We start from the raw sequence: 26,389 nt of genomic DNA, 5'->3' as shown, positions 1-26,389 counted from the left end.
CTTCCAAGTATTGATGACTTTGGTAAATTATAACGATAATCTAGGTGTTGAGTTTAGAAAAAGCATTCTGACGTTTTTTTCTAGCAGCAGAGTCTTCTTCCACACCGTCCCAGCATATACAGCCACAAAGTCCGGGGTAGTTGATTCACAAGATCCCTGGCAGTAGAGTATAGGCATGAAACATTATCAAGAACTGCTTTCAAAATATCAAATAGCAGATTTTACATAAGGTGTTTACATTTTTTCCATCCTAAAATAAAATGAACAATACTAACTTTACATTCTGCTCATTTCATCATAAATAAATACAAAATAAAGCTGGAAACGAAACGAAATCAGTGACATATTTCAGGTTACAATTCACACACACCATCAGCAAATCAGAAGAACAGAAATCAGTTAGAGGTCTCTGCATAACTATACTCCAGCAGCAAAACAAACGTCAGTACGAATTCAAAATTAGATAGGCACTGTAATCAAAACATTACAGAAATGGACATAATAAGCGGATCAAAAACATTTTGTTATGTACAATATCTTGACACATCAATGAATAACTCAGCACAATTCTAAGACATTACGTGGACGTTTGCAGTCCATTCAGACTCGTCATGACTTCAGTATCTAGTGTAACCATACCACGAGCGGCAATAACTGCAGCATTAAAGGTCTATACATTGAGTGCACCAATCGATCGATGAAGGCCATTGGCACCTGGAACCACACTCTGAGAAAGGCCTGGTACAATAAATCGGCTGAATTCGGCTTTGGTATGACATTAATCAAGGTCTCTCTGAATTTCATCCCAAAGATGTTCAATTGGGTTTAAATCAGGACTAAGGGCTAACCACTGCATTATGTTGACACCGTTTTGCTGTAGGGAAGTCCCGTGTGTAGCTCTGGTAGTATGGGTCCCGGGCGTTATCATGCTAGAAAATGTTGTTCCGGTGACGTGCGAAATGTAGTATGACGTGGGGTCTGAGAGCTTGGTCGATGTAGCGCACCGCTGTGATGCCGCCTCCTCCCCCTGGACCAAGGTTCTGGAACACCACAGGACCCACTCTCTGGTTCAGGCCTATCCCACCCCATACCATGACGCTTGCACCTCCCCATGAGTGTCTTACCATAACACATTGGTTTGAGTAACGCTGGCCACGTCGTCGCCACATTCTTGTTCTGCCATCTGCAGTTGATACGCAGTACCGACTCTCATCTGTGAACAGAACAGTTCTCCATTGCCTGTATCCTAAGCCAGGTTTGGTGTTGTAGGGCAAACTGTAGACGTTCACGCCGATGACGAGGGGTGAGGATAGGTCCACGGTAAGGTCTACGGCAATGGAGGTTCCCGCTGTTAAGACGTCGGCGTACTGTATCAGTACTGATTGGTCTTCCGTTTGTTCCCACTGTCTGGCATGCTGTTTCGGATGCCTGCATGAAGGGATTCTGTACATGCTGTCGCACAACATGGCGGTCTTGTCGTCTTGTGGTCACCCTTGGTCTGCCAGTACGGGGGCGATCATTTATGGTGTTGGTAGCCCGGAAACGTTGCTGCAGCCTGTAGATGGTCCGAACGTTGACCTGGAAGTGATTGGCTTGTGCAGTGAGGCCAGCTTCAAGTCTTCCTAGCGCCTGATTCCTAAGAGCTGTCGTGAGTCGCGTCATCCTGCTGACGTTCAAATGTGAATGTGTGGCAGTGTTGCATATGTATATATCTGTATTTTACATATTTGTATATATTCACTGTTGTAATGAAATAATGTACTAATTTGTACTGTGAAGTACAGAATAAAATAAACTTCCTTTCTATTTAGCTCCTCGTTGACTTGTCTTTAATTCACCTTTAATATTATTTAACTGCCTTTGGGTAGCTGTGGGGTTAGAGTGCATAGCTTGGGTCACTCCTTTGATTAAGATAGCTTACGCTTGATTGGCCTTGTTTAAAATACTAATGTTGAGCACTTCACCAGCACAGCACACAACCACTGTAGACTGGGACTGAACAGACATTATTACAGGTCAGTTATGCATTTTGTATTTTACCATTATGTACTTGTATATAGTGCTTAAGCAGTTATAGTAAAATCATGTTTTAATATTATCTATATAATCAATATAGGTATAACCAAAAATGTAATTTAACTAAAACAGTAAGTCTATACACAGTTTAATTCACCTAAACATCAGCTTTTCACTTTCCTATTTCTACCCTTGAGAATGAGTGAACGAGAATTATTATTTATCATTTAGTATGTTTCAACCAGGTTTGTACTAACATTTTACTGTGAACAGCACGTGCAGCATAAGTTGTATGAAAACATGGAGAACACCGTACCATCTCCGAGATCAGGTTGCGTTTTTGAGACCATTTCCTGGGTTCCATTCTTAGTTTGGGAAGGAATGACTTTCAGGTAAAGTAGGAGATGTTGACAAAAATATACAATCAAAACATTAAATGAGTTTACAGTTATCCTTTTTTAGTTTGAAATAAATTCCAAACTGACGTTTCTTTTGCTGCTTAGTATATTTGCAGACTCAGGGGAACATAAACATGATTGGTGAGCTAAACATTATCTTAATGAATCACTGAGGATGTGTTTATTGGATAATGTACCGTCATGTGGTGATGTCCAAGCAAGCAACACAAAAAACACACTTACAGTTTAAAGGATGCCATCGTTAACGGCACCTTTGACAAGAAACTGAGAACAGAACCACTTACCGAATTGGTGCATTGTGAGAACGTTAAATTTTCCAGGCAAATCCCTATCTGAAAGAAATGGACTTGAGATTCTGCTTGGTGTGCCCCACAGCATTCGCATCGTTTATATTCCCTGATCCAATGACACAAGCGTTGTATGTTGAGGACGTGAAGAAGTTTTGGGAAAAACATGGCAGCGAAGAGTAAGTATCCTCAGTACTTGAAATAAACATGCTTGTCAGAAGCTGCTGGAATGTTGAAGGAACATGTACTTGTATGTTTAAATTAGATTCAGCTTGCAATGAGTTTCTAAATGCCAGAAGTGTTAGAAACGTGACACGCAAAAGTGGTCGCTGTAGAACGTGCAGACTTGTTATTTAATTGTGATTCCGTCGTTTTATGTTTGTTTGGTTCGGGTTTTTGTTTCTTGTTTACTCTACAGAGATGACCAAACATCCATTGAGAAGCTCTCTGGACACACCATTGTCATCTGCAAGAACCCGAACCTACAAAGGTTCACGACTCGTGTTTCAAGGGCAGACAATTTAATGCTAGTTCCTGCAAAAAGTTGCTTTCAGTGAACTATGTCAGAATACTATCGTCGCATTGTTTCCGTATGCCCATCGGTTTCGATTAAATGCCATCGTAAGGCATTACTGTAACAGTTTTGACATCAGTGTCAAGTGTCAGTAGACGCAAAAGTTATTCCATATATTTGTATTGGATAATACATGTCAAAGACATTTAATATGGGACCAACATTGTAAGGTATATTTTTTCTGAAATCCTTCCCATTTTGCAGAGATTATTCTAATTCTTTGTACATCATATTGTAGCCCGCCTCTGTGGTGTAGTGGTTAGATCCCCGGCCGTGTCATACCAAAAGATGTTAAAGTATGGTACTTATTGGCCCCTGCCTGGCACTCGGCATTAATGAGTACAACAAGGTCTGGTCGGCTCGGAGTCAGTATAATATGTCTGAATGGGGTAATCATACTTAACAGCGGCATGGTATCTCGGTGAGCTAGCACTATAAAACCAGCTTAGGTTTGGGCTAATACAAGCAGCCACACATACACACGCATGCACGTCGTCATATAAACAAAATAGTCGTAAGCGCGACGTTAAACCCCATTTCGCATAACCTTACATCATATGGATGTAATATATACATATTTCATGTGGTTACGCCTAGTATACTAGCGAGGGGGAAGAGGGACTGTTGTGGTGTAAATGTAACAGTAAATGACGTTAATGTTTGACCATAGATGGTAAAACAGGATAGAGGGGCGGGGCAAGTTAGTTAAATTAACAATGTCAACATCTGGTGGCACGACCATTTCAGTTAATTTTGAGAAGCCGAGGCGGGGCACTGAAGACACCATATGATTTAAAACAGCCTGGAGACTGGCGTTCCAAATGTCAACCAAAGGATGGTCCAGTTTAGATATCAAAATTAGATAGCGGTACCGGCTGGTTCTGGTCTTACTCGGTTCAACTCATCCCAGACTTGTTCTGTGTGGAGGAGGTCTAGGGAAACAGCCAGCCATGTCAGACAAACGAGATGTAGCACATTGGCTCATAGCTTGTGTTTCAGATAAACTGATGTGAGACCAAGCGGACGTCTATGTCATCCTTAATTTGAAGCAGGAAGAGTTCTTGGTCGCCGTTTGAAGATTGATAAATTGATTTGTGTAAACTGATATCAACGATTTTGGGTAATATTGATGCCTCATATTTTTCAGTCCAAAAGACATAGCTGCTTCAGTGATAGATCTGCTGGAGGATGATGACAGTAACGGCACCATAATTCACACGCGTTCCAAAGGACAGAATCGCAGAGTGAAGATAGAGGCGACTGATGAACCAACTTAAGGAGTCACTCTCAAAGACACTGCCAAACAGTTGGTAATTAGAGAGCTTCTGACATCGATTGGCGTGAAATTCTGCACAACAGGTTATTTTTTTTCTTTTGTGAAAACGTTATGCTGTGAACAAGTATAATATCAGGTCAAACACATATTCTACAGCAGGCATAATTTGTAAGGTCTTCTAAATGTCGAAGTCAATTTATCCTTGACTTCATCTGTACATTCATGACGTACAGCAATCCTAAATATAAAATCATTTATAAAAAAAGTATTCTAAATGTCGAAATCAATTTATACTTGACTTCATTTGTACATTGATGTTGTATAGAAGTTATAAAATGTTATCTTTCCAGGCATATGTTAATTTTGCATGAATCTTTGCATAATAAAAATCACACATTTCATCGACCAACTTGTTTTGTAGACTTAACTTTCCTCGAGGTGATTTTCAGGTTGTGTCTCAAGGAGACTTTTGATGCTATATGACTGGATTGTCTGGTCATGACTTCATTATTAACAGACAGTCGTCATGCGGGTGGAATACCGCTTTTCAAGTATTGAACATCCAAGAAAGAAACAATGTATTCTTTCATCAGTAAATGTAAAACTTCTCAGATGTTTGTTCTTCAAAACTCGCTTGTTCAACCTGCAACATGCGCTGTTTGCTATTGCCAGTGTATTGTCGATCTCGAGTTTGGCATCTGATGTGATGGTGCAGGTTGGTGGAAGACCACTTTTTTAAGCCAGTCCAAACAGCTGGGCGAAGCCAGATGTAATGTTCTGCAGGGTCACCTTGTTCTATAAGAGTAGCAGCATCAGCAAAAGAGGAGGTCGCGAATCAGTTCCTCAGCGTCTTTGAATGAGCATGAAGACGTCTAACATTGAACAGGCTGTCATTGAAACGATATTCAAAATTAGACACTGTCGTCAAGATCTTAAGTGGCCTGCTTGAGCATCATCCTGAAAAAAATGGTGAAGAAGGTCTATGTCAGGACACACTCCTGTTTCACTTTGACTTTGAAAGAAAGTTTGATACCATACATGATCTTGCCGCGCTGATCTTCATGTCGTTGGATGACCACATTTAAGAACTACACAGTGACAAAGGCTTTGGTAAGGTCGACAAACGCTTTTTTTTTTGTTCCCTTTACTTCTCCTAAAGCAGTCTGATGATAAACGCCATGTCAGTTGTGTCTGTTGTCCAATTTTGAAAAAATTAGCCATGAATTAAAGGAACATATATTCAACGATTACAAACATAGTATGAATAAACCTACTTTGCATGACGTGGTCTTATGTACCGCCTCTAACCTTTCACCCTAACCTCAGTCACCTTGGACTCCTGGCCCTACCCATCCAACATCACCAGCCCCACACCTACGGAGTGACTTTTATCACCTAGACCCCTGGTCAACCAAAGTGAATCATAGCACCTCGACACCTAGTCTACCAACGTAAATTATAGCACATTTACCCCTGGTCAACCAAAGTGAATCAGCACATAGACCACTCGTTTACCAATGTAAATCATAGCACCTCGACACCTGGTCTACCAACGTGAATCATAGCACCTACACCCCTGGTCTACCAATGTAGATCATAGCACCTCAACACCTGGTCTGCCAAAGTGAATCATAGCACCTAGACCTCTGGTCTACCAATGTAAATCATAGCACCTCAACACCTGGTCTACCAAAGTGAATCATAGCACCTAGACCCCTGGTCTACCAATGTAAATCATAGCACTTAGACCCCTGGTCAAACAAGGTGAATCATAGCACCTCGACACCTGGTCTACCAACGTGAATCATAGCACCTACACCCCTGGTCTACCAATGTAGATCATAGCACCTCAACACCTGGTCTACCAAAGTGAATCATAGCACCTAGACCCCTGGTCTACCAATGTAAATCATAGCACTTAGACCCCTGGTCAAACAAGGTGAATCATAGCAACTTGATCCCTGGTCTACCAACGTGAATCATAGCACCTACACCCCTGGTCTACCAATGTAGATCATAGCACCTCAACACCTGGTCTGCCAAAGTGAATCATAGCACCTAGACCTCTGGTCTACCAATGTAAATCATAGCACCTCAACACCTGGTCTACCAAAGTGAATCATAGCACCTAGACCCCTGGTCTACCAATGTAAATCATAGCACTTAGACCCCTGGTCAAACAAGGTGAATCATAGCACCTTGACCCCTGGTCAAAGTGAATTAGTATCCAGACACTGAGTCTCGTTATCTAATAATCTGGAACCATGAACTGTCTGTTTGGTTTTTCCGTGCCAGTCAGAAATATTCCAACTGTATGATGACTGACTTAAACATGTAAGCCATAGACACTTAGACCAGCGGTTGATGGCATAAACAACATCCCAATGTCAGTTTGGATGACACAGATGCAGACGTTGTCCAAGCAGCTGACCATTCTTTTGTGGTCATTTCATCTGATTTCATGACACAACATTCAAGGCACAATTTAACATTTAAATTGTTTATTTAAATGTACCGACTTGAAGTCAAAACTGTGATAAAGTTAATCAAACATGTTAAAATATTTTGATTTACCTTGTAGGTAATATGTACAATATATGTAACAACTTCACCAGTCAGGGTACCTTCCACACAACTACTGTTTTATGCAGGAAGTCTACTCATTGTGCACCAGACATGGACATATTGATATTGATAATAACTCATTATGAGACCTCCTCACCAGAACATAATCACTACATCTAAACAACAGCATTTAGTGCTCTGATATTTGCATCCAGTAGAACTTGGTTATTTAATGCAGAGCTAATACTCCTCTGCATTGTAAGGATTACAAAAAAACACACAAAAAACAACAAAGGTTTCATTTCTAAGGGAACAGTGTGTTAATTTTAGCCCTGTTCAATTATTTTCATGGCCAATAAAACATTTTCAGATTTTCTGCATCCCAGACGCCTGAGCTGCTATCAATGCACAACAAATGACTTTCTACTAATGAGGATCGTTTCTTATTAGAACCATCCTCTCACTTTTCAATGAAATATAAATATGGTCTTTCTTCTCTTCTCATGTTCTCAATTGTAATGATGGAGAAGAGTAGTGGTTTTTCAGTCTCAAACATATGATATCTAAAACAAATTGCAGCGAATCACAGTCTTCAAAATGTATGCAAATGATTAAGTTAAATTTCTATTTGTGCATAACAATTTGAAAACTGCATAAAATGGACCCCACAATTTAGTGTGAACGTTTATGTCGAAGAGAGTCAGTTCATTAAGCAGTGGTTATACAAAGTCCAAATCCCTGATTCTAAACTCAAAATGTTTGTCTTTTGTAATGTCAGTCAGCTGTATCCCATCTATATAACAGCAACTCAAATCCGCAACTATTGAAATCTGGACCAGACAATCGAGTGATCATGTCTGGTACACTGTGGTACCAAAGACAAGCAACATGGAATAAATATATTGCACTGTGGCAAGACTCACAATACCTTGTCATATTTCAGAAGTAAATCCAAGAGCAAATGAACTCCATGCCTAACCATGAAAGAAACAGACTTGATTACAGAGGTATCCTTTAGGTGTGCTATACTAGTGTTGGGAATTGGTTAAAGTCTCATAATTGATGATTGGTTCATTACAACCGATCAATCATCGAAAATAACTAGTTAGCGACATTTATGAAATTTGTTAATACAAAAAAATATGGAAAGAACATGTAGTTCTTTGGGGTTTTTTTGGCAAAATTTCACATCTTTAAAGGATGAGTAGTATGTTGGGAACACGGATTTCTTAGAGTCTTTAAGATAAATTCAATCATGATTTGGAAGGAGCTTGTAGTGCTTATGAAATGTAACAGACAAAACCAACCTAGTGAAAATTACTGTTACTGAAAACAAGTGTTCCAGAATTGTTTGTGTTCGATTATGAGAAAACATGATCGATTGCTTGGTCGTTTAGTCACTACATCCAATCTTCGATTATTTAAATTAATCGGACCACCACTATGCTATACAGGAATGTTAGGATGGAATTCAAGGATGACTTCATCGCTTTACAAACACTGTTTTCAAGTAACAAATATCTTGATGGAAATATACATTTTACACGAAGCTGAGCTCCAAGTCTCAATTCACCTAATATTCTAGACAGCTAGCTTCATTAATGTGAAACATACCCATTTCACACTTCCAAATAGTCAAAAACTCTGATGGTATTATTTACTTGCATGTTTCAGCATCAATGAAATGCAAATGTTTTCTAGTCCAAGTCTGAACAGTGTGACAGGATCTTATAATCAATGGGCAAAGGTCAAATTTAGTTCAAAGTTGCTGCATTAAATAATTTATCTGCCAAAATTGCAATGTAATAGTGTAAACTTGGTATTCCAACATGGCTGCTTTGGCAGCCATTTTGACAACAGGACAACATCAGAACTGCTGTATGAAAAGACAGCTACTACCATGGTATACTGTGAAGCAGTATTCAACAGACCCTGGGTCACAGAGAACAGATGCATGAATAAAAAAAGAAGAAAAACAATTGTATTCACAAAACTAGACAATCTATGGTTACATGTGATTCTTGGTTAAATATATCACCTATTAATATGTGCAATATTTTTGTGATATGTATAGAAGCAGTACTTACAACCACAAAATGCAAACTGATATCAAAAGTTCTCAGAGCAATATTAGTGGTAAGGAAAATGTTTGTCCAATATTATCTTTTCAAATGTGTCCACACTCAGCTGATCACTTGTAGTCACAGTAAGTGAATACTATTGTAGACTATCAAACAATTTGCTCAGTAAACTAATTTTGAAGTCACACTAAATTTAAACTCATACTGCTTAATAGTGGACATATGGTTATGAAGTAAACATTTTCTCAACATTTTGCTATAGTTGTGAGACAGATTGTCATAAGTTTGATATGTACAAACACCCTCATAGTTTTCTAACTTAAACGCTATTTAATATTCATGTACCTCTTTTTTTCTTATCAACTTTCATTAGGCTGACCCCATATGATTCTGGAGATGAATTTGAGCTATCAAAAACATTTCAAAAAACAAAAATAATCTTGTCACAAAAAGGCTTGGGACAAATATTCTGTAAATGTACATAAAATCACAGGTACACTGGACAAACAGGCTGATTAAAAACGTGTTGTGGGCTGAAATGATTAGTCGGTTTCCTGTCCATACATCTGTGAAATATGTACATGTGGTGGATAGTGAAAACACCTCAAAGACCACCAAACTTAGGATCATAATCTGGCAACTTCTTAATTATGTGAATTATGGAACCTATTTCAAATTCCAATTTAAGAGCCCTTGTCAGACAAATTAGGAGTAAAAGTTGGTTTCTTTGTATTTTACATGAAGTTTTTACATGTTTAAATTTTAATTTCACCTTTGCATTGGAGTGGACAAGTGTTGAGGCCTCTTCTATTTGCCAGTGACACAAATTGATTCTGCTAGGCCATAACTGGATTTGAGTATGTTTGTAATTGAATTTGCAAATTATTAACTGATATTTACTTGGGAGCATAAGTTGGTATCTGAGCAACTCCAAGCTTGCCCTCCATTTCAATATTGATGTCTACACTGATCACGAACTACTGGATGCAAAATCCCTTGATTCAAGGATTCATTACATCCTCGATAATCTCCAGGGTATACGTTACGATCACTCTCCACTATACCCTGGATGCATCCACGGCTTGGCCCGATGATTTTATTACCTCCCTTGGCTGGCTTTTTATCCAATCAGGTGTCTACGCTGGGAAGTTGAGCAAACTAATCATAACTCACTTTCGGTTCTAAAATTATCTAACCGTTTAACGTGGCAACACAATTGATGCAGAGGTACTGTGAAAGAGGTAGAAGGAGTTCTTTTATATATTTTTTGAAAGTTTCAGATCTGTCAATTTGTCTGTATGATTTCCTCAAAAATCTGAGTGGCACTGTGAACAAATAAATCTTCGCAACTGCGACCGCTATCTTTGTTGACACTGGCAAGCTGGAATGTAACGGCGGCTTAGCTGATTGGCAACTGTGAGAATGCGGAGCCAGCAAAGGGAGGTAATATTATTATCGGCCCAACCCTTGGATGCATCCAGGGTATAGTGGAGAGTGATTGTAACGTATACCCTGGAGATTATCGAGGATGGGATTCATTAGTGATTCACAAAAACTAGATAACAGAACCTAGGTGGGTAGACTGGATAAACACTACTTTCAAACATATTTATGGTTCATAATGGCATGAAAGTTTAAAGTAGGAGGGAAGCCTGACTGGATGCAGGTCGTGGGAGCTTACCACTTTGGTGAGACATTAGCACCTGCTGACAAATCTCAATCACAGTCTCCCGGCAGACTGTGTCATCATTTGGGATACAGACTACAACTGCAGATGGATGAAGATACAAAACCTGACCATTCTGATGAAGACAATTCTGTCACGTGGGAAGACAACTAAACATATCCCTAAACACTCACTGTGACAAAAACACATATTTGTAAGAACATGGAAGAGAAAAGTCACAAGGTTTTTCATATCATCCCTGTAGTACTGGGTCTAGAATTTCGATGCTCTCTTATACCTAAGATAGTCGTAAGGTAATGTCAATGTATGACACTTATTACTATCTTAGTGCTAACAGAGATTTGAAAATCTAGCCCTGGAGTCCATTTGATGTAATGCCCTTTCAAAAAAGCATTCCTGCTACAACTGGGCATGTTGGCTTTATGTGGGTCCCACAGTGGGTGCAAAATACCTTCACTCAAGGATTCAGTAGTGAGGGCAGCATTTTTTTTGTGGGTGTTTCTCATCACCCGACAGACCATACTAAATTTATTGCCCCTCCTCCCAAACTTTTTTTCCCCATTCCAACACCGCCGACTGGAACCTAAAACATACTGCCTCATCATATAAAATGTTTATGTTAATCAGTCGCTGCCTTAAGTCCAAAGAATGCGAGAAATTGTAATAAAAATTACAACAAATGATAATCAAGAACATTATTCAGATAATTTTGTCTTTATTACTATTTTTTTCCCCCAGACCGACCAACCCATGTTCAGAATTTGGTGGCTACATGAAACACATTAAAAACAACGATTCCCTGATAGTAGCGAGTGTTGGACATTTACTATTTCAGAGCAACCAATGAGCTCAGGTGTGGGGCTGACAAACCTGAACACATAATCACGTCGAACCCAGATACCAACCCAGGTTCCTGACAAGCTAAGGGAGGCAACACTGCAAATAAAATATTGGTGCTTAAGGCAACTGGGGCACTGGTGTATCGTACAATTCCCAAAATAAAACATGGCTCCCTCAGCTTACAACACTGTTATTCTTAACATTCAGAACTCCACATACCACAAAAATGAACCATAAAAGAATAAAATCCATTGTATTAAAGATGAAAAGAAAGTCTATAAAATATCCCATTGTTTCACCAAAATACACAAGGTTATGAAGTTGTTGTAACAAATCAAGTTCCCTTTGAAGAACCATCATCTATTAAGAAAAGAGATGATACAAAATATCCTTATAAGCATGAAGTGTGTCGTATTTACTTAAAGATGTCTTAAATACATTGTATTTACTTAAAGATGTCTTAAATACATTGTGCAAACTACACACATCATCATCGTCCAATCCTATGATACAGTTCAGGGCATTCTTAAAATGGAATAAGTACTCATCTGTCTTGTGTAAAGAGAAACAAAACCATGGGGTTTTTTTTTTTGGTGCAAGGTTTTGTACACACTGTCTTCCTCCAGAACCTGCGAATACATGCACACAAAACACACTAAAGCTGCTATTTTTAAACAAGGCACCCCGGTCTCAGCATCAGATGTGTATATGTTGAGTAAATTTCAGTGTTTAAAAAAAAAAGGACCACCGTCAACCGAGTTGACTGAATTAAAGTCTAATGACAGAATAAGTGTCAATACCAAAGGTAACAACGTAAAATATTTTTGACCATCTACTTGCAGCATGCAGCATGTGCAACAGCTTTGTAGCAAGGCATTCTACTCATTGCTTGAACATACAGCAACAGAAGGTTTAATATAAAAAGATTATGTACAGAGTAGGTCTTGTGTGACTTCTACAAGTCAAAAATAGCATATTTAACAAATTAGGTACATTTTACTACTCAGCTATTGCCTCTTGTATTCACAGATAATGGAGAAATTGTGCATACTGCTATGTGGCAGTGATATTCATTGTGATCAATATTCCAAGTGTGTAGTGACTGACTGACTGACTGAGTTTTGGTTTTACGCCGCTTTTAGCAATATTCCAGCAACATCACGGCGGGGAACACCAGAAAAGGGCTTCACACATTGTACCCATGTGGGGATTCGAACCCGGGTCTTCGGCGTGACGAGCCAACGCTTTAACCATTAGGCTACCCAACCGCCCCCAAGTGTGTAGTGAGTATGGTTTTACGCCACTTTTAGCAATATTCCAGCCATATCACGGCAGGGGGACACCAGAAATGGGCTTCACTCATTTTACCCATGTGGGGAATCAAACCAGGGTCTTCGGCTTGACGAGCTAATGCTTTAACCACTAGGCTACCCCACCGCCCCTCCCAGTGTGTAACATTGTACTTGTGGATAGTCACAGAATGGCAGTGGTGGGCTATATTTAGACTTGTCCTATATTTAGACAGAGATCTGGAAGGTACAGAGTACTACAACACTATGGTCTATTCTGGGAACAGGTCAAAAGGGCCGCATGACAAAAGGGCCGCAAGAAAGTCAAAAGGGCCACAAACCCCTAGTCAAAAGGGCCACAAACCCCCAGTCAAAAGGGCCGCAAAACCCTAGTCAAAAGGGCCGCATCAAAAAGTCAAAAGGGCCTCAAAAGAGCCCCATATAAAAAAATAATAACATCTTTGGAAACATCAGATGAAATAAATAACCATCACATACATCTATTCTTTGTCTGCATTTTCTTTCAAATATTGATAAAATATCTTATTAAAAACTGAAGTAGTATGTATCAAGTATACATTGTATAGATGTATATATGGGGCCCTTTTGACTAGGGGTCTGAGGCCCTTTTGACTTTTTGATGTGGCCCTTTTGACTGGGGGTTTGCAGCCATTTTGACTTTCTTGCGGCCCTTTTGACTTTTCCGTTTTGGGGCCCTTTTGTCATGCGGCCCTTTTGACTAGGACCCGTCTATTCTGACCTGCAGTTGGAGAATCTTTTCTCGGGCATATGCCAGGATTTAACTCTTGCCTTTCATCTGACAGTACATCTCAAAGAGCAGCTATTGTGAAAAAATCATTCATACCTTGGATATTCAGCCTTGCCCGTTCAACATGGTCCTTATTGGTATAACCACTGCTTGTGTATTACACCAGCTCTGATTTTGTACAGCCACAGTAACCCTGCATTGATCTGTATCAAATTGTAAACTTAGTTCACTTTAGAATACAGTCGTTCATTTAAACAGACTGCTTTGTTGATTGTTGGTATACAAGTTCTTTTATGGATTGAGTTACTACTATATTAGTTTCGGCTTGAGAATCGACACTAAACAGGGGTGGGGGTGGGGGTGTCACCCATTTTATTCTGGGGAGTCATCAATTTTGTACACATGTACTAGGGGACCAGAAATTTTGTACATATTAACATTTAAAAATTATGCTTAGAAATTATGGGAAGGGAGGGGGTCATTGATTTTGTACATGACATGCAAGGGGAAAGAGGGAGGGAATTTGTCACATATTTTGTACATAAATTTTAAGGGGGGTCATTCACATTGTACATGCTTCACCATAAAAATCATCATCACCACCCCTAGCCATAAATTATGAACGGTCCCTTAATGCTCCCCACCAAATCAATAATGTCCCGATCGTACAACCTACCAACACTTAGTGACAGACAACATGGAATTCCAGGTGAAGACTGAAAGTGACCAAACAAAATGAAGAATCTTGTTTGTTCCTATCAAACCTGTCTTCATTACTGATGAAAATCTCAGACCAAACTTCACCCTGACCCTCCAGAATACGAAAAAGTTCATTTTGGTATGTTAAACAGATTTTATGAATGCTTCTACCAGTGTTGCTGACACAGACCGATGGGCAGAAAGTTGGCTCCAGACACAATTATTTAAATACAACCAATAAATATTGTTACTTGGGCTGGGTAAATAGATTGATAATCTGAAATATCATTAATGAAAGAATTATTAATGATTATGCTTTAATTAACCAAAAAAAGACATGTGCCGTAGACAGAAGACACATGTCAATCAAAACTGACATACTGAATACAGTACTCCCTTACACCTGAAAGTAATCGCGCATAAATGTGTCATCACTCACCTGTGATGTGAATAGCTTGATTTCTTTCAGACTTCTTTTCAGTTTAGCTCATAGTTACTTCACAAATATCTTTTTGATCATACATTCAGGGGTTCAAATTTTTTTTAAAAAGCCACTTGCCACAGGGCAAGTGACTTTAAGAAAGTAACTTGTCCTGACTAATTATCCACTTGCCCTGATTTTATGACATAATTATGATGATGTAATTATGAAAGAAGAAATCAACATCGTATTTGATGTTAATGTTTACTGGACTATTTATTGAAAAGTGATAAATAGCAAAGAAAGATGACTCTACTTTATTATCATTGCGAAATTTAATAGCTACGTTTTGAGCAGATATGAAATTAAATCAAAGTTTATTTGCAGTTTGAAACCATAAGTCGAAATTATCTAGTAGCCCACGGACAAGTAAGATACCATTATTTGATTGCCCGAAATGAAAACTGACTTGTCCCGGGCGTCGGGCAATGGGATTTTTGAACCCCTGTACATCATTAACTACTTAAAGATTATCAATCTCTATGATATATATTGATATCCAGCCCTAATTGTTGAATGAAATCAACAATAATCCCCAGGGATAGTAATGAATATTACAGTGCAAATAACAAATTTCACATCTGACGAAGAGATGCTTGGGAATCTATTCCATCTGGAAGTGCATCAGCCTAAGTTGTCTTCAGCCATGTCCTGGTCCATGAAAATTCTCTGATTGTAACGACTGCTGATCACGCAAAACAGGACATGCTATGGCAAAAGAATAGCTCCCTTCTGTAGCAGACGGTTTTTCTGTCTCCACAACCATTATGATGGATGTAGACTTTGTATCTTTGCTGAGATGCAACCATGACATAAGGAACTGTTGGAACAAACATATATGTAGGTCACTTGACGATTACGTTCACAGTCACGTTCTCCTTCAGTGTGTCCTCAGTCACGTGACCACGATGGGGCAGAAAATGCATGATTGCAACTTTTTCATAGCACACAAATCATCCCTTGACTGAACATTGTAACACCAGACGATTCCATTTCTAAAAACCACAAAAATAAATATATGAGATGGATTTCCCAAAATTAAGATTCAGAAAAACTCATCTGATTTGTTTGTCTGTTTCACGCAGTCAGTTTTCTGTCATATTGTCGATCACTTATATACACACACAGAACTGGTGACATCATCACCGAAGTTTGTACAGTTTTGGACCACCATGAACAACAACAAATAACAAGCACATGACAAGTGCCTATGTCGGGTTCCCAGCCAAATCTTGAGGCACAATCCCGTGCTGCTGAAGCTGTGTACGTAGTAAATGATTTTCCTGTTTAAGCTCCTCGCACTGTTGTCGAAGTAGTTCATTATCTATAGTTATTCTATCAGTTTCTTTTAAACTCTCCGCCATTCTCTGATTGCCTGAGCGGAGCTCCTGTATATAATCACATGCCTTGGCTAGGATTCCTCCCTTGCTCTGAAACCAATAGATATCAACATCAGAAAATGATTGTGTCTGTATAGTCATAAAGCATTGTCACTAAGGTGACATAATCCCCCGCAACAAATTATCAAATCAATCTTATAAAGTAATGAAAGTTTAAGATGAAGTTAAATGTCAACAAAAACATGACCAGTCAACCTCTCTTGATATCTTGCTCTTAAGTTGTTTAAACACACATATTTTCAAGACTGACTTGACATGAATGTCATAGTGTAGGAAATATGCAAAAATAGTACTATAGAAATTGCTTATTGAAAAACATTCAAGTCTTGAAAGTCTATGAAGAAAATCCAGTGAACCGTTCTTGAATATCTTGTTGACAATTCAGGTTAATTCGCTGAAAGTGTCTCTGTGACCTTGAAAATTATGTGAAGGTCACCAAAATTGACTGGGCCCTGCACCTCCGTAGATAAAGCTTGGTGTTGAATATGAAGAAAATCCAGGGAACGGTAACTTAATTCAAAGTGTCGCCATGACCTTGAAAATTATGTGAACGTCACCAAAACCAGTGAACGGTTCTTGAGATAACTTAACATGCAGGTAAAACGTTAAATTCCCCTTGTGACCTTGAAATTAAGGTCAAGGCACCAAACCTGACTTGGACCTTTCTTATACTGTGATGAATCTAGGTACCAAATATGAAAAGAATCTAGTCAACGGTTCTTAAGATATTCCAATTTGTACAGACGGACGGAGCCTAATACTATATCCCCCACTTCGAGCTAAACGCGCGACGGGGGATAATAACAGTTTATCACCTTCCCTTGCTATGGGGCACGCCAGAATGAAGTTGTTCACTGGGTAATGAATATTATGGGAGTAAATGTTTACTACAAAGATACAAAGAAGGGTCTTATGAACCCACAGACATTAGTGTCGCTGAATGTCTGAAATTTTTTTTAAATGTGAAGTAAATTGTGAAAATGTTCGAAAACTTTACCTGTTACATAGTAGACATCTATGTAAAGAAAAAGTGGTAGTCCAAAAGAAAAAGTTACTAGTTCTTGATTTTAGAAGTCTTCGACATGCTGACTCTGAATATATTCAAACACTGCAGTGAAGTTCACAAACTCTTACAGTTATGTCACTTGAATGTCAATCTCATGTCAGGAAGTAACAAACTGTTTACTGGAGGTGTAACTACATGATGAGGCCAACGTAAGATAGCCCCCTGATATTAGGGATGAGATGCGATTCTTATCCTACATAGGATACAAGCCTGGGGGCACTAACAAGATTCTGCTACTTACAGTCAGTTGAAAATAGTAGGGAATCTGTTATAAACTTAATAATAATAACAACAATAATAATCAGAGTATCTGTATAGCACTGACTTCCACCACACAAGGACAATGCTCAAAGCGCTGACAATCACAATCTGATTATCATTACCTTGGATAACCCAAGCTCCTAGATGGTAATACGTACATGACTTATCCCACCGGGTACCCATTTTCTGCTGGGTGAACAGAGGCAATTTTGAACAAACTCAATTCCCTAAGGTGAGACCACATGTATCACATGTGCTTCATTGTGGGGCAGAGTCCAAGAAACTCTCAGGAGTCAAGCTGCCAAACACGGTCAACCATCCAAGAACTCGCTCAACGTTGCTTAACTTCAACTGATTTGTGACCTGTATTCTATATGTATTGCAATACAGCTGTTATATTTATGGAGGGCCACGATTGTTAAACCACTAGCACCCATGTGCCCGACTGCGTGAGAAGGTAAAGTACATACACTTGCTGACACTTGGCCTGACTTGGTGTGTTCCTGGGCACAGTCAGGGACCTGCTTCGACAGTTGAACTATCCAGTTGTTAATCTTGTCCCTGCGACGTCGTTCAACTGAAACAGTAATTTAATACGTGCTAAGCAGGCTATTTATTTTAATTTTCAATTGATCACCAAATGGCGGGCTGTGTTAGTGGTATTTAATTCAATTTACAAAGCAGGGACTCAGGGTTGCCTAGGACAACAAGAAGACAAAGTCATCAATATCCCCCGCAATGTCAAAATACTCTTCATGATTATGTCTATGAGTTATGATTATGTCAAATAGTTAGGTGTGTATATAGAAAAGTGGAAGGAGAGTATTGAAAGGTTTTTAAAGTTCTGCTCCAGAAAGGAGCACTAAAACCAATTTCAGTCTATGTCAAACTTGTTGCCATGGAAATGCCAAAAATATTTTATTCAGAAATCCAAAACTACCAAAAGGCACCAGTACACCACCAGATCTATGTATGTGCCAAGTTTAGTGAAGAAACATTTAACGGTTTTAGAGTTCTGCTCCGGAAAAGACAAATGTGCTTGCCTGACAGAAAAAAACACTGGACTGGGATGTCAGGCAATGGGTTATTTCCACCCCTGATGTTATATGTTCCATTTATCTGAGTAAATTCAATATATCTTGGTGTCTGGTCTGGTTTGGTTAAATGCATTTTGGGCTTGTAATGTTTTGAAGTTACCAGCCCTGATGTCTGGCTGGGTTTTTACTTATTTCATAGACTTCATCAGGGAAAGAATGAACCTCAATTACCAGTATATGGACAATGCCGCACACCCGTAAGGAGATGATTCATTTACCAATTACGTGAGTCTTACCCTCATTATGAGTGGCCCTCCTGCGGTCATCACGTGTTGACCGGCCTTCCATCTTAGGGCTGAAGGTTGTTCGGGGGGTGATGTTCCGCTGCCCCTGTAGCACATCCTGAGGGGACATCATCACGTAGAACTGGCCAGCTGCTGATGCAAATACAACCTCATCACTACACATCTTAGTTGTAGACCATGGGACTAACAACAAGTTGTACACCACTTGTCCAAAGCCATCTCAGTTCTCAACTTCTCAACATGTCAATATGTTCATAATATACTTCAAAGAGTGAGTGAGTGAGTTAGTTTAGTTTTACGCCGCTTTTAGCAATATTCCAGCAACATCACGGCAGAGGACACCAGAAACGGGCTTCACAAATTGTACCCATGTGGGGAATTGAACCCGGGTCTTTGGCGACTAGGCTACCCCACCGCCCCAATACTTCAAAGTAGTGGCAGGGTTGATAGCTGTTAATTTTCCAGGACAAAGAATGATTGCCAGCCAAGATATCCAAACAATACTTCCCATGTTGGATTTGTTTTGACATGTTGTTTAGCGCCGCACTCAGCAATATTCCAGCTCTATGGCGGCGGTCTGTAAATAACCCTGTCTGGACCAGACAATCCAGTGATCAGCAACAGGAGCATCGATCTACGTAATTGGGATGTGATGACATGTCTCAACCAAGTCAGTGAGCCTGACCACTCGATCCCATTAGTCACATCTTACAACAAGCAAGGGTTGCTGTAGACGAATTCCACACCAGCTCTTCAAGGGTTCCCCATTGGAAATTATAGAGGCGAGTGTACAATCAAAATTGGCTAAAATCATGACAATAACCTGACATCTATACAATTCCAGCACATCTATATTTCAACAGCCAGTGTTGATTTCAAGAATTAGACTGACTGACAGACTGAGTTTGGTTTTACGCCGCTTTTAGAAATATTCCAGCAACATCACGGAGGGGGACACCAGAAATGGGCTTCACACATTGTACCCATGTGGGGATTCGAACCCGGGTATTCGGCGTGACGAGCCAACGCTTTAACCATTAGGCTACCCCACCGCCCCTCAAGAATTAGAAGACAAAATTGCTTCACACAAAGTCAACCAATTTTTATATATTTTCGATTTATTTTCTAAAATATAAAAATATAGGGGGCATTATGTTACATTTCACAAAGAAATAAGATGCCCAGAGTTCAAGAATCAATAAATGTCAATTTGACACAGGGTAAGTTAACCTCAACTCAATCTAACAGCTGTCTTCAATCAATTTTCAATTTGTTTAAATTCTTTAAAACGTCAGATTGAAACATGTCCCCTAATTCACTTCAGCAGCACCACTTGGGGTATAAGTGGTTTAATGTGACCTACATTTTATGGTGACAGTTATCTACTTCAAGCTTGAGGGCAGAAGCAAGTTGAATGAAAGCTTATTACACACCCAATTATCTTATGATAAAAATACAGCCATCCAATACGGCAAGCATACATCAATTCCATATTGCACTTTGATGTCTATACTGCACTGCTGCTGGATGTACTCCATAAACATGTACATTTAGACGTTATTTAGGTAATGGGTAAGCCTATATTAATTATATAATTTTTTAAGTAAAATTGATATTTTATACTTATCCTGACTCATGATCTTTTGCTTATCTCCCTTTCCCTTTCGAATGGTAGTGGAACACTTGAATCCCTTGAAGTTCCCGAAGCGGACGTATAAATACTCACCCACGAGTTACCTCCCTTGCCCTTTTCCCACTGTTTTGTGTAGAATATTATTGTTTTGTTTCTTTTGTGATCAGAACCTGGTACAAGTAACCTCAGCAGCCTCAAACCCAAAGTTTCATCTATGATGTTTTGAATTAGATTAAAACAGTCTGTGTTGCTTAACAGGTATGTAATAAATATATATATCACATTAGTGCATTTGAGAACATGTCAAAGTACTCGATGATCAGTGGGGTAGCCCAGTGGTTAAAGCGTTCACCCCGAAGACCAAGCTTATATTCCCCACATGGGTACAAATTGGAAACTCACAGAACTAGAGAAATGAGTTCAAAATGCTTCTCTCCTAACATGACATCTTCCTGAGGTTAAAATGCACTGGCATGATGTTCTATACATCTATCGATGGATACCAACAGGCACATATACCACGCATGAATACAATGAACTCGTTGACCCTTTTGTTTGTAAACAAAAAATGTCACTGTCTACAGTGAGTCAGGATAACACTGTCCATACCTCCAGCTGCTGACACTGGTCCAATAGCTGTTGCCCCAGCAACAGCATCCCCTTGTGTGCTGACGGCATTCACTGGTTCCCCCGATCCTGCAAAGTATGCAAACCTTGCCTCCTGATTGTCTGGCGTCGGGCTCCCTCCATTGAAAGGGCTCTGTATGACAGTCTACAACAATCAGCAATACATGTTGAGAAAAGGCTATTGTCAAACGTGCTGTTTACAAGAACGCTCATAGTTGGTTTGGTTGGCTCATCTGGTCGGTCGGTTTGTTGTTTAGCGCCTCACTCAGCATTATTCCAGCTCTATGGCGGCGGTCTGTAAATAACCCAGTCTGGACCAGACAATCCAGTGATCAGCAACAGGAGCATCGATCTACGCAATTGGGATGTGATGAAAAGTCTCAACCAAATCAGTGAGCCTGACCACTCGATCCCGTTAGTCACATCTTACAACAAGCAAGGGTTGCTGTAGACTAATTCCACACCAGCTCTCCAAGGGTTCCACGTTGGAAATTATTGAGGCGAGTGTACAATCAAACTTGGCTATAATCACGACAATAACCTGACATCTATACAATTTCAGCACATCTATATTTCAACAGCCAGTGTTGATTTCAAGAATTAGAAGACAAAATTGCTACACACAAAGTCAACCAATTTTTATATATTTTCGTTTGATTTTCTAAAATATGTACCAATCCAATGTGTCAACCAAGTCAGCGAGTCTGACCACCAGATCCTGTTAGAGCCTCTTATGCTAACCATGGGTTGCTGAAGACTAATTCTAACCTGGATCTTCAACCAAGCAACGTACAAAATTCAAACCAGAAACCATGTTTTTACTGCTAATATTGGGATCTTGTTAGCACTAACGCTTCATTCAGAGTCACATTATAGACCGGGTATATAAATCAGCATCAACTTCGAAGGTTTATATAGGGGGAGGGGTATCTATACAATACATGTGGTCACATCATAGATGGTGGTTTGTGGCAGTGTTGTTCATTGTGCTATTCAGAGTTCTGGAATGTACTACAACCCTCCTCTGATACAGAGAACATTATAGAAAAATCTGTTAGCTGTTTCTTAGGCATACAAGGGGAGAAAATCCTGCCTCGCATCTTACATCATATCTCAAGTTGCAAGACACCAGGCCCCGATTTCTTGAAACAAACTTAAGTCTGAGTTTTTACTCAAATTTGAAAAAATGCAGGAAAATGCATTTCCCAGAATAAACTGAAATCAATATTAAACTCAAACTTAGTAGACAATTTGGGTTTGGTGGATAGATTACTTAAGTTGTTCGGGCTTTTTTTTATTTAAAAAATGCAGTTGAGTTAAAAATTCAGTTGTTTCAAATTGTCAAACTCAGTTTGAAATTTGAGTAAAAACTTAAGTTTGTTTCGAGAAATCGGGGCCAGGATTGTGTGTGATGTTCATTATACTCTCGATACTCTGCCAAGGCCTATTTTGTGACTTGGATTACTGTTGGTGAGTGGTGAATATCACCATCATTGTCTTATTGCTATAATCATTGCTCTTGTAATAATAATAACAATAATAATAATAATAATAATAATTCCATTTGTATAGCGCTTTTCCACACATCAATACACGCTCAAAGCGCTTTAGCAAAGAAAGTCCAGAGTCAGAGATAGTTGTTGAACAGATAGGTCTTCAGGAGGGCTTTGAATGATGGAAGAGAGTCAGAGTTTTTTAAAGAGTCAGGGAGCTGATTCCATTTGACAGCTGCTGTCACACTGAAAGATCTGCCTCCGAATGTTTTCAGCTGAAATCTGGGAATGTCAAGGAGTTGCTGTGAACTGGACCGGAGGTGAGGTTAGGTGATATTGGGTTTAATGTCGTACTTGAGAATATTTCGCTCATATGACGACATGCATGTGTGTGTATGTGCGGCTGCTTGTATTAGCCCAGACTGAAGCTGGTTTTATAGTGCTAGCCCACTGAGATACCATGCCGCAGTGAAGATGAATACCCTACTCAGACACATTATACTGACTCCGAGCCGACCAGTCCTTGTTGTACCCATTAATGCCGAGCTCCAGGCAGGGACCAACAAGTACCAAATTTTAACGTCTTTTGGTATGACGCGGTCGGGGATCGAACCCACGACCTTCCGCTCTCCGGGCGGACGCTCTAACCACTACACCACGGAGGCGGTCACTGGACCGGAGACATCTAGACGGGTATTCTATTACCCGTGCATGTTTACTGTTTACTGACACACAACTATGTACTGCCATAGTTGTACTGATTTGTATTGATTTGTGAATTTACGAAACTCAATATTACAATTGTTAATAAAATCACATAGCCTTGTTGTTAGTTGGTCTCACACCAAGTTTTTTTATGGATCATTCCCACTTAAATTTTTAGTTTCCAGTTGGAAATCAACATGGAGCAATGGCGATATACGGTATATGCAGCATTTCTTGCTTAACGCAATAATAGCATGGTTGACAATACTCCTGTCTGTAATGAAACAGGTCAACTCCTGTGATGGACCATGTACTACTGGGAATTATCATAATTTATCTCACCTGTGTCTTATTACCATTGTCATATCTCACCAGTGTCCTACTACTATGTTAATATACTTCACCAGTGTCCTGTTACCATGGTAATGTATCTCACCAGTGTCCTACTACTATGTTAATATACTTCGCCAGTGTCCTGTTACCATGGTAATATATCTCACCAGTGTCCTACTACTATGTTAATATACTTCGCCAGTGTCCTGTTACCATGGTAATATATCTCACCAGTGTCCCCTTACCATGGGAATATATCTCACCAGTATCCTACTACAATGGTAATGTATCTCACCAGTTTCCTGTGACCATGGTAATATACCTCACCAGTGTCCTTTTATCATAGTAATATATCTCACCTGAGTTCAGTTACCATGGTAAAGTATCTCACCTGTGCCACCTGTGATGTTGGAAATGCTGAAGTAGTGACGACCTGCGCTGTGGCCTCCTGGCCATCTTGGGACACCTGCACGACCCGATACGTGACCTGACCTGCAAGATTCAGATCTGTTCCACTCATTAGAATGACCTTGGCAAGTGCACAGCAAATGCCAAAAACATAACACAAATCTTTCTGTTTCAAGACAAGAATCGGTTTCGAAAACCCTCTAAACTACTACATATGAAAAATGTCAGTTTTCATTGACTAGTAGTGTTTTAGGACCATAATTCTCAACCAGTTTTCAAAGTGTCAATTTTGTTACAAACTGGAACAGACTGACAGAAAATGCAAATATATTTGTCTTGTTCTACAAGCAAGACTGGCTAAAAAACTCAGGAGTCGTGAAACAAGTTGGCACTTGTCCTGTATTAAAAATTCCAAAACATTTCTGAGGCCCTGTGTGTCACATCCCCATTCATATACAGCTTACCAAATCGCGAAAGTTAACGTTCACACATTCCGTTTGAACTTTTACCTCGAAAATGGTTGTACTCGAACGATTCCAAATGCTATTTTCCGCACGTTCGCTTCCGAGTGACACACATGTAGAATGCCTTTATTCACAACAGTGAGTAAACATTCGCTGAAAATAGTGTTTTTGTCAATATTCCAGGGTGTCATCTTGTGGAAATATTAGCTAACACAGTAACCATGTCATCGGAAACCCCAAAGCGTATACTGCAGGTAAAATATCTGTGTTTTATGGTGATTTTAATTTGTTGAGATATCAGTGTCAGCGACCGGGCAAGAGAAAATGCTGAAAAAGTCCCGCCGAACCCCAACTAGTAGCTGTTGTGTGATTGGTTAAATCCACTCAGCCGTCTCACGTTTGATTGGACGTTCATAGGTCGCTGGGGCTTAGACTGGGTTCAAGTGACATGTAGAAGTCTCAGCAAATTACCCAGATTCTGTTTCAGAATAATTTCTATCCTATCGTCAGTCATAATCTCGTTGTTGATCAAGATATGTTTTGCAACTTTAATGAAACCAATACATTTTACACTATAAATTACAGAGAAGAAAGAACAAGGCTGTACCTATTACAACTTATGAAATCAGTAAAACAATATGTGCAAGGCAAAACAAGTCCACAATCTGTAAAACTACTTGTTGGGAGAAAACAACTTGTCATTACAACTAGTCCTCACATCTCATCATGATAAGTGACCTTATAGAACTTCTAGACGTCAAGTCTGTAAACATTTCCCCCACACCATCTACCACAGTCTCAACGATACATCAGTGTGTCTGCAAGCCAGAACGACTAAAGATATTGTAAAGGAAGCATATTTCTAAAGCCAAAATACAAAAAGAAAGCAAATAAGACAGGCAAAGCAACCAAAAGTTAGTTCCTGTTCCTCTTTGTGTTACAACACTTTCTGATATATTCCAGCAATATGGTCGCGACCAGTAAGCAATTAAATCTGGACCAGATAAAGCAGAGGCAGATATTACAAACAAATGTACAACAGGATTGCATAGGTTGACATGCAAACAACGAAGTCACCGTGCCCGACCACTTATTCCATAACACCGCTTCTTACAAGTACAAGCTGCTAGAGACAAGCTGCTTACATTACTGTTTCATGAGTGAGTGAGTTTAGTTTTACACCGTTTTAAGCAATATTCCAGCAATATCACGGTAGGGGACACCAGAAATGGGCTTCACACACTGTACCCATGTGAGGAATCGAACCCAGGTCTTCAGCATGACGAGCGAAACGCTTTAACCCCTCGGCTACCTCACCACTCCCACTACTGTTTCAAATAATGTAGATATTTTGTGAAGAATGATATGAACCTTGTGTGTTGTCGGCACGGAACTGATACTGTACATTGGGGTCAAGGGTCAGAGTGCCCTGATTGGCTGCCACACTGGCAATAGCTGCCGCCTGTTCCTCTGTTGTTTCCCCTGCAAAACACACAAACAAATTTAGAAAACCTTTTTGAGGATTTAGCAATTACAACCAACACCCAATCTTCACTAGAACTTCAGTGTCCCACTCTATCACTTTTCAGGGTGCAAGAAAGGGTTGTAGGGCAAGTTGTTTTCTCCAAATACCTACAGTCGAGCACCTTTGTGTCGAACTCTGATAACTCGATA

General features: G+C 39.6%; 2 protein-coding genes and 1 long non-coding RNA gene across 10 annotated transcripts in view; 1 reads left to right on the top strand and 2 right to left on the bottom strand.

Moving 5' to 3' along the window:
- Positions 1-4,977, top strand: part of LOC124284267 (15-hydroxyprostaglandin dehydrogenase [NAD(+)]-like) — a 36,755-nt gene extending 31,778 nt beyond the window's left edge. For all 3 annotated transcript variants that reach the window (XM_046720343.1, XM_046720342.1, XM_046720341.1), the window contains exons 6-7: positions 2,756-2,901; positions 4,444-4,977. In XM_046720343.1, the coding sequence (XP_046576299.1) occupies positions 2,756-2,901; positions 4,444-4,573 (276 nt within the window). In that variant the 3' untranslated portion in view covers positions 4,574-4,977. The remainder of the gene's footprint in view (positions 1-2,755; positions 2,902-4,443) is intronic.
- On the bottom strand, positions 4,844-15,125 carry LOC124284270. The gene is made up of 2 exons (XR_006900512.1): positions 14,942-15,125; positions 4,844-5,529 (listed from the first exon to the last, which is right to left on the bottom strand). It is a non-coding gene; the product is annotated as an uncharacterized LOC124284270 (long non-coding RNA).
- A 217-nt stretch (positions 15,126-15,342) lies between these two features.
- LOC124284265 (upstream stimulatory factor 2-like) overlaps positions 15,343-26,389 on the bottom strand; it is a 32,167-nt gene continuing 21,120 nt past the window's right edge. The window contains exons 4-9 of one of the 6 annotated variants that reach the window (XM_046720337.1): positions 26,087-26,197; positions 24,235-24,335; positions 21,295-21,457; positions 19,044-19,184; positions 18,181-18,287; positions 15,343-16,413 (exon numbers count right to left, since the gene is read on the bottom strand). In XM_046720337.1, coding sequence (XP_046576293.1) covers positions 16,192-16,413; positions 18,181-18,287; positions 19,044-19,184; positions 21,295-21,457; positions 24,235-24,335; positions 26,087-26,197 — 845 coding nt within the window. In that variant the 3' untranslated portion in view covers positions 15,343-16,191. Of the gene's footprint in view, positions 16,414-18,180; positions 18,288-19,043; positions 19,185-21,294; positions 21,458-24,234; positions 24,351-26,086; positions 26,198-26,389 lie in introns of all 6 variants that reach the window. The other 5 variants (XM_046720334.1, XM_046720336.1, XM_046720338.1 and 2 more) reach the window with 5 other exon arrangements.

This window comes from Haliotis rubra, unplaced genomic scaffold (assembly GCF_003918875.1).
Source record: "Haliotis rubra isolate DU_JTF1 unplaced genomic scaffold, ASM391887v1 Scf332, whole genome shotgun sequence".
NCBI lineage: Eukaryota > Metazoa > Mollusca > Gastropoda > Lepetellida > Haliotidae > Haliotis > Haliotis rubra.
This window is presented reverse-complemented; position numbering and strand designations above follow the sequence as displayed.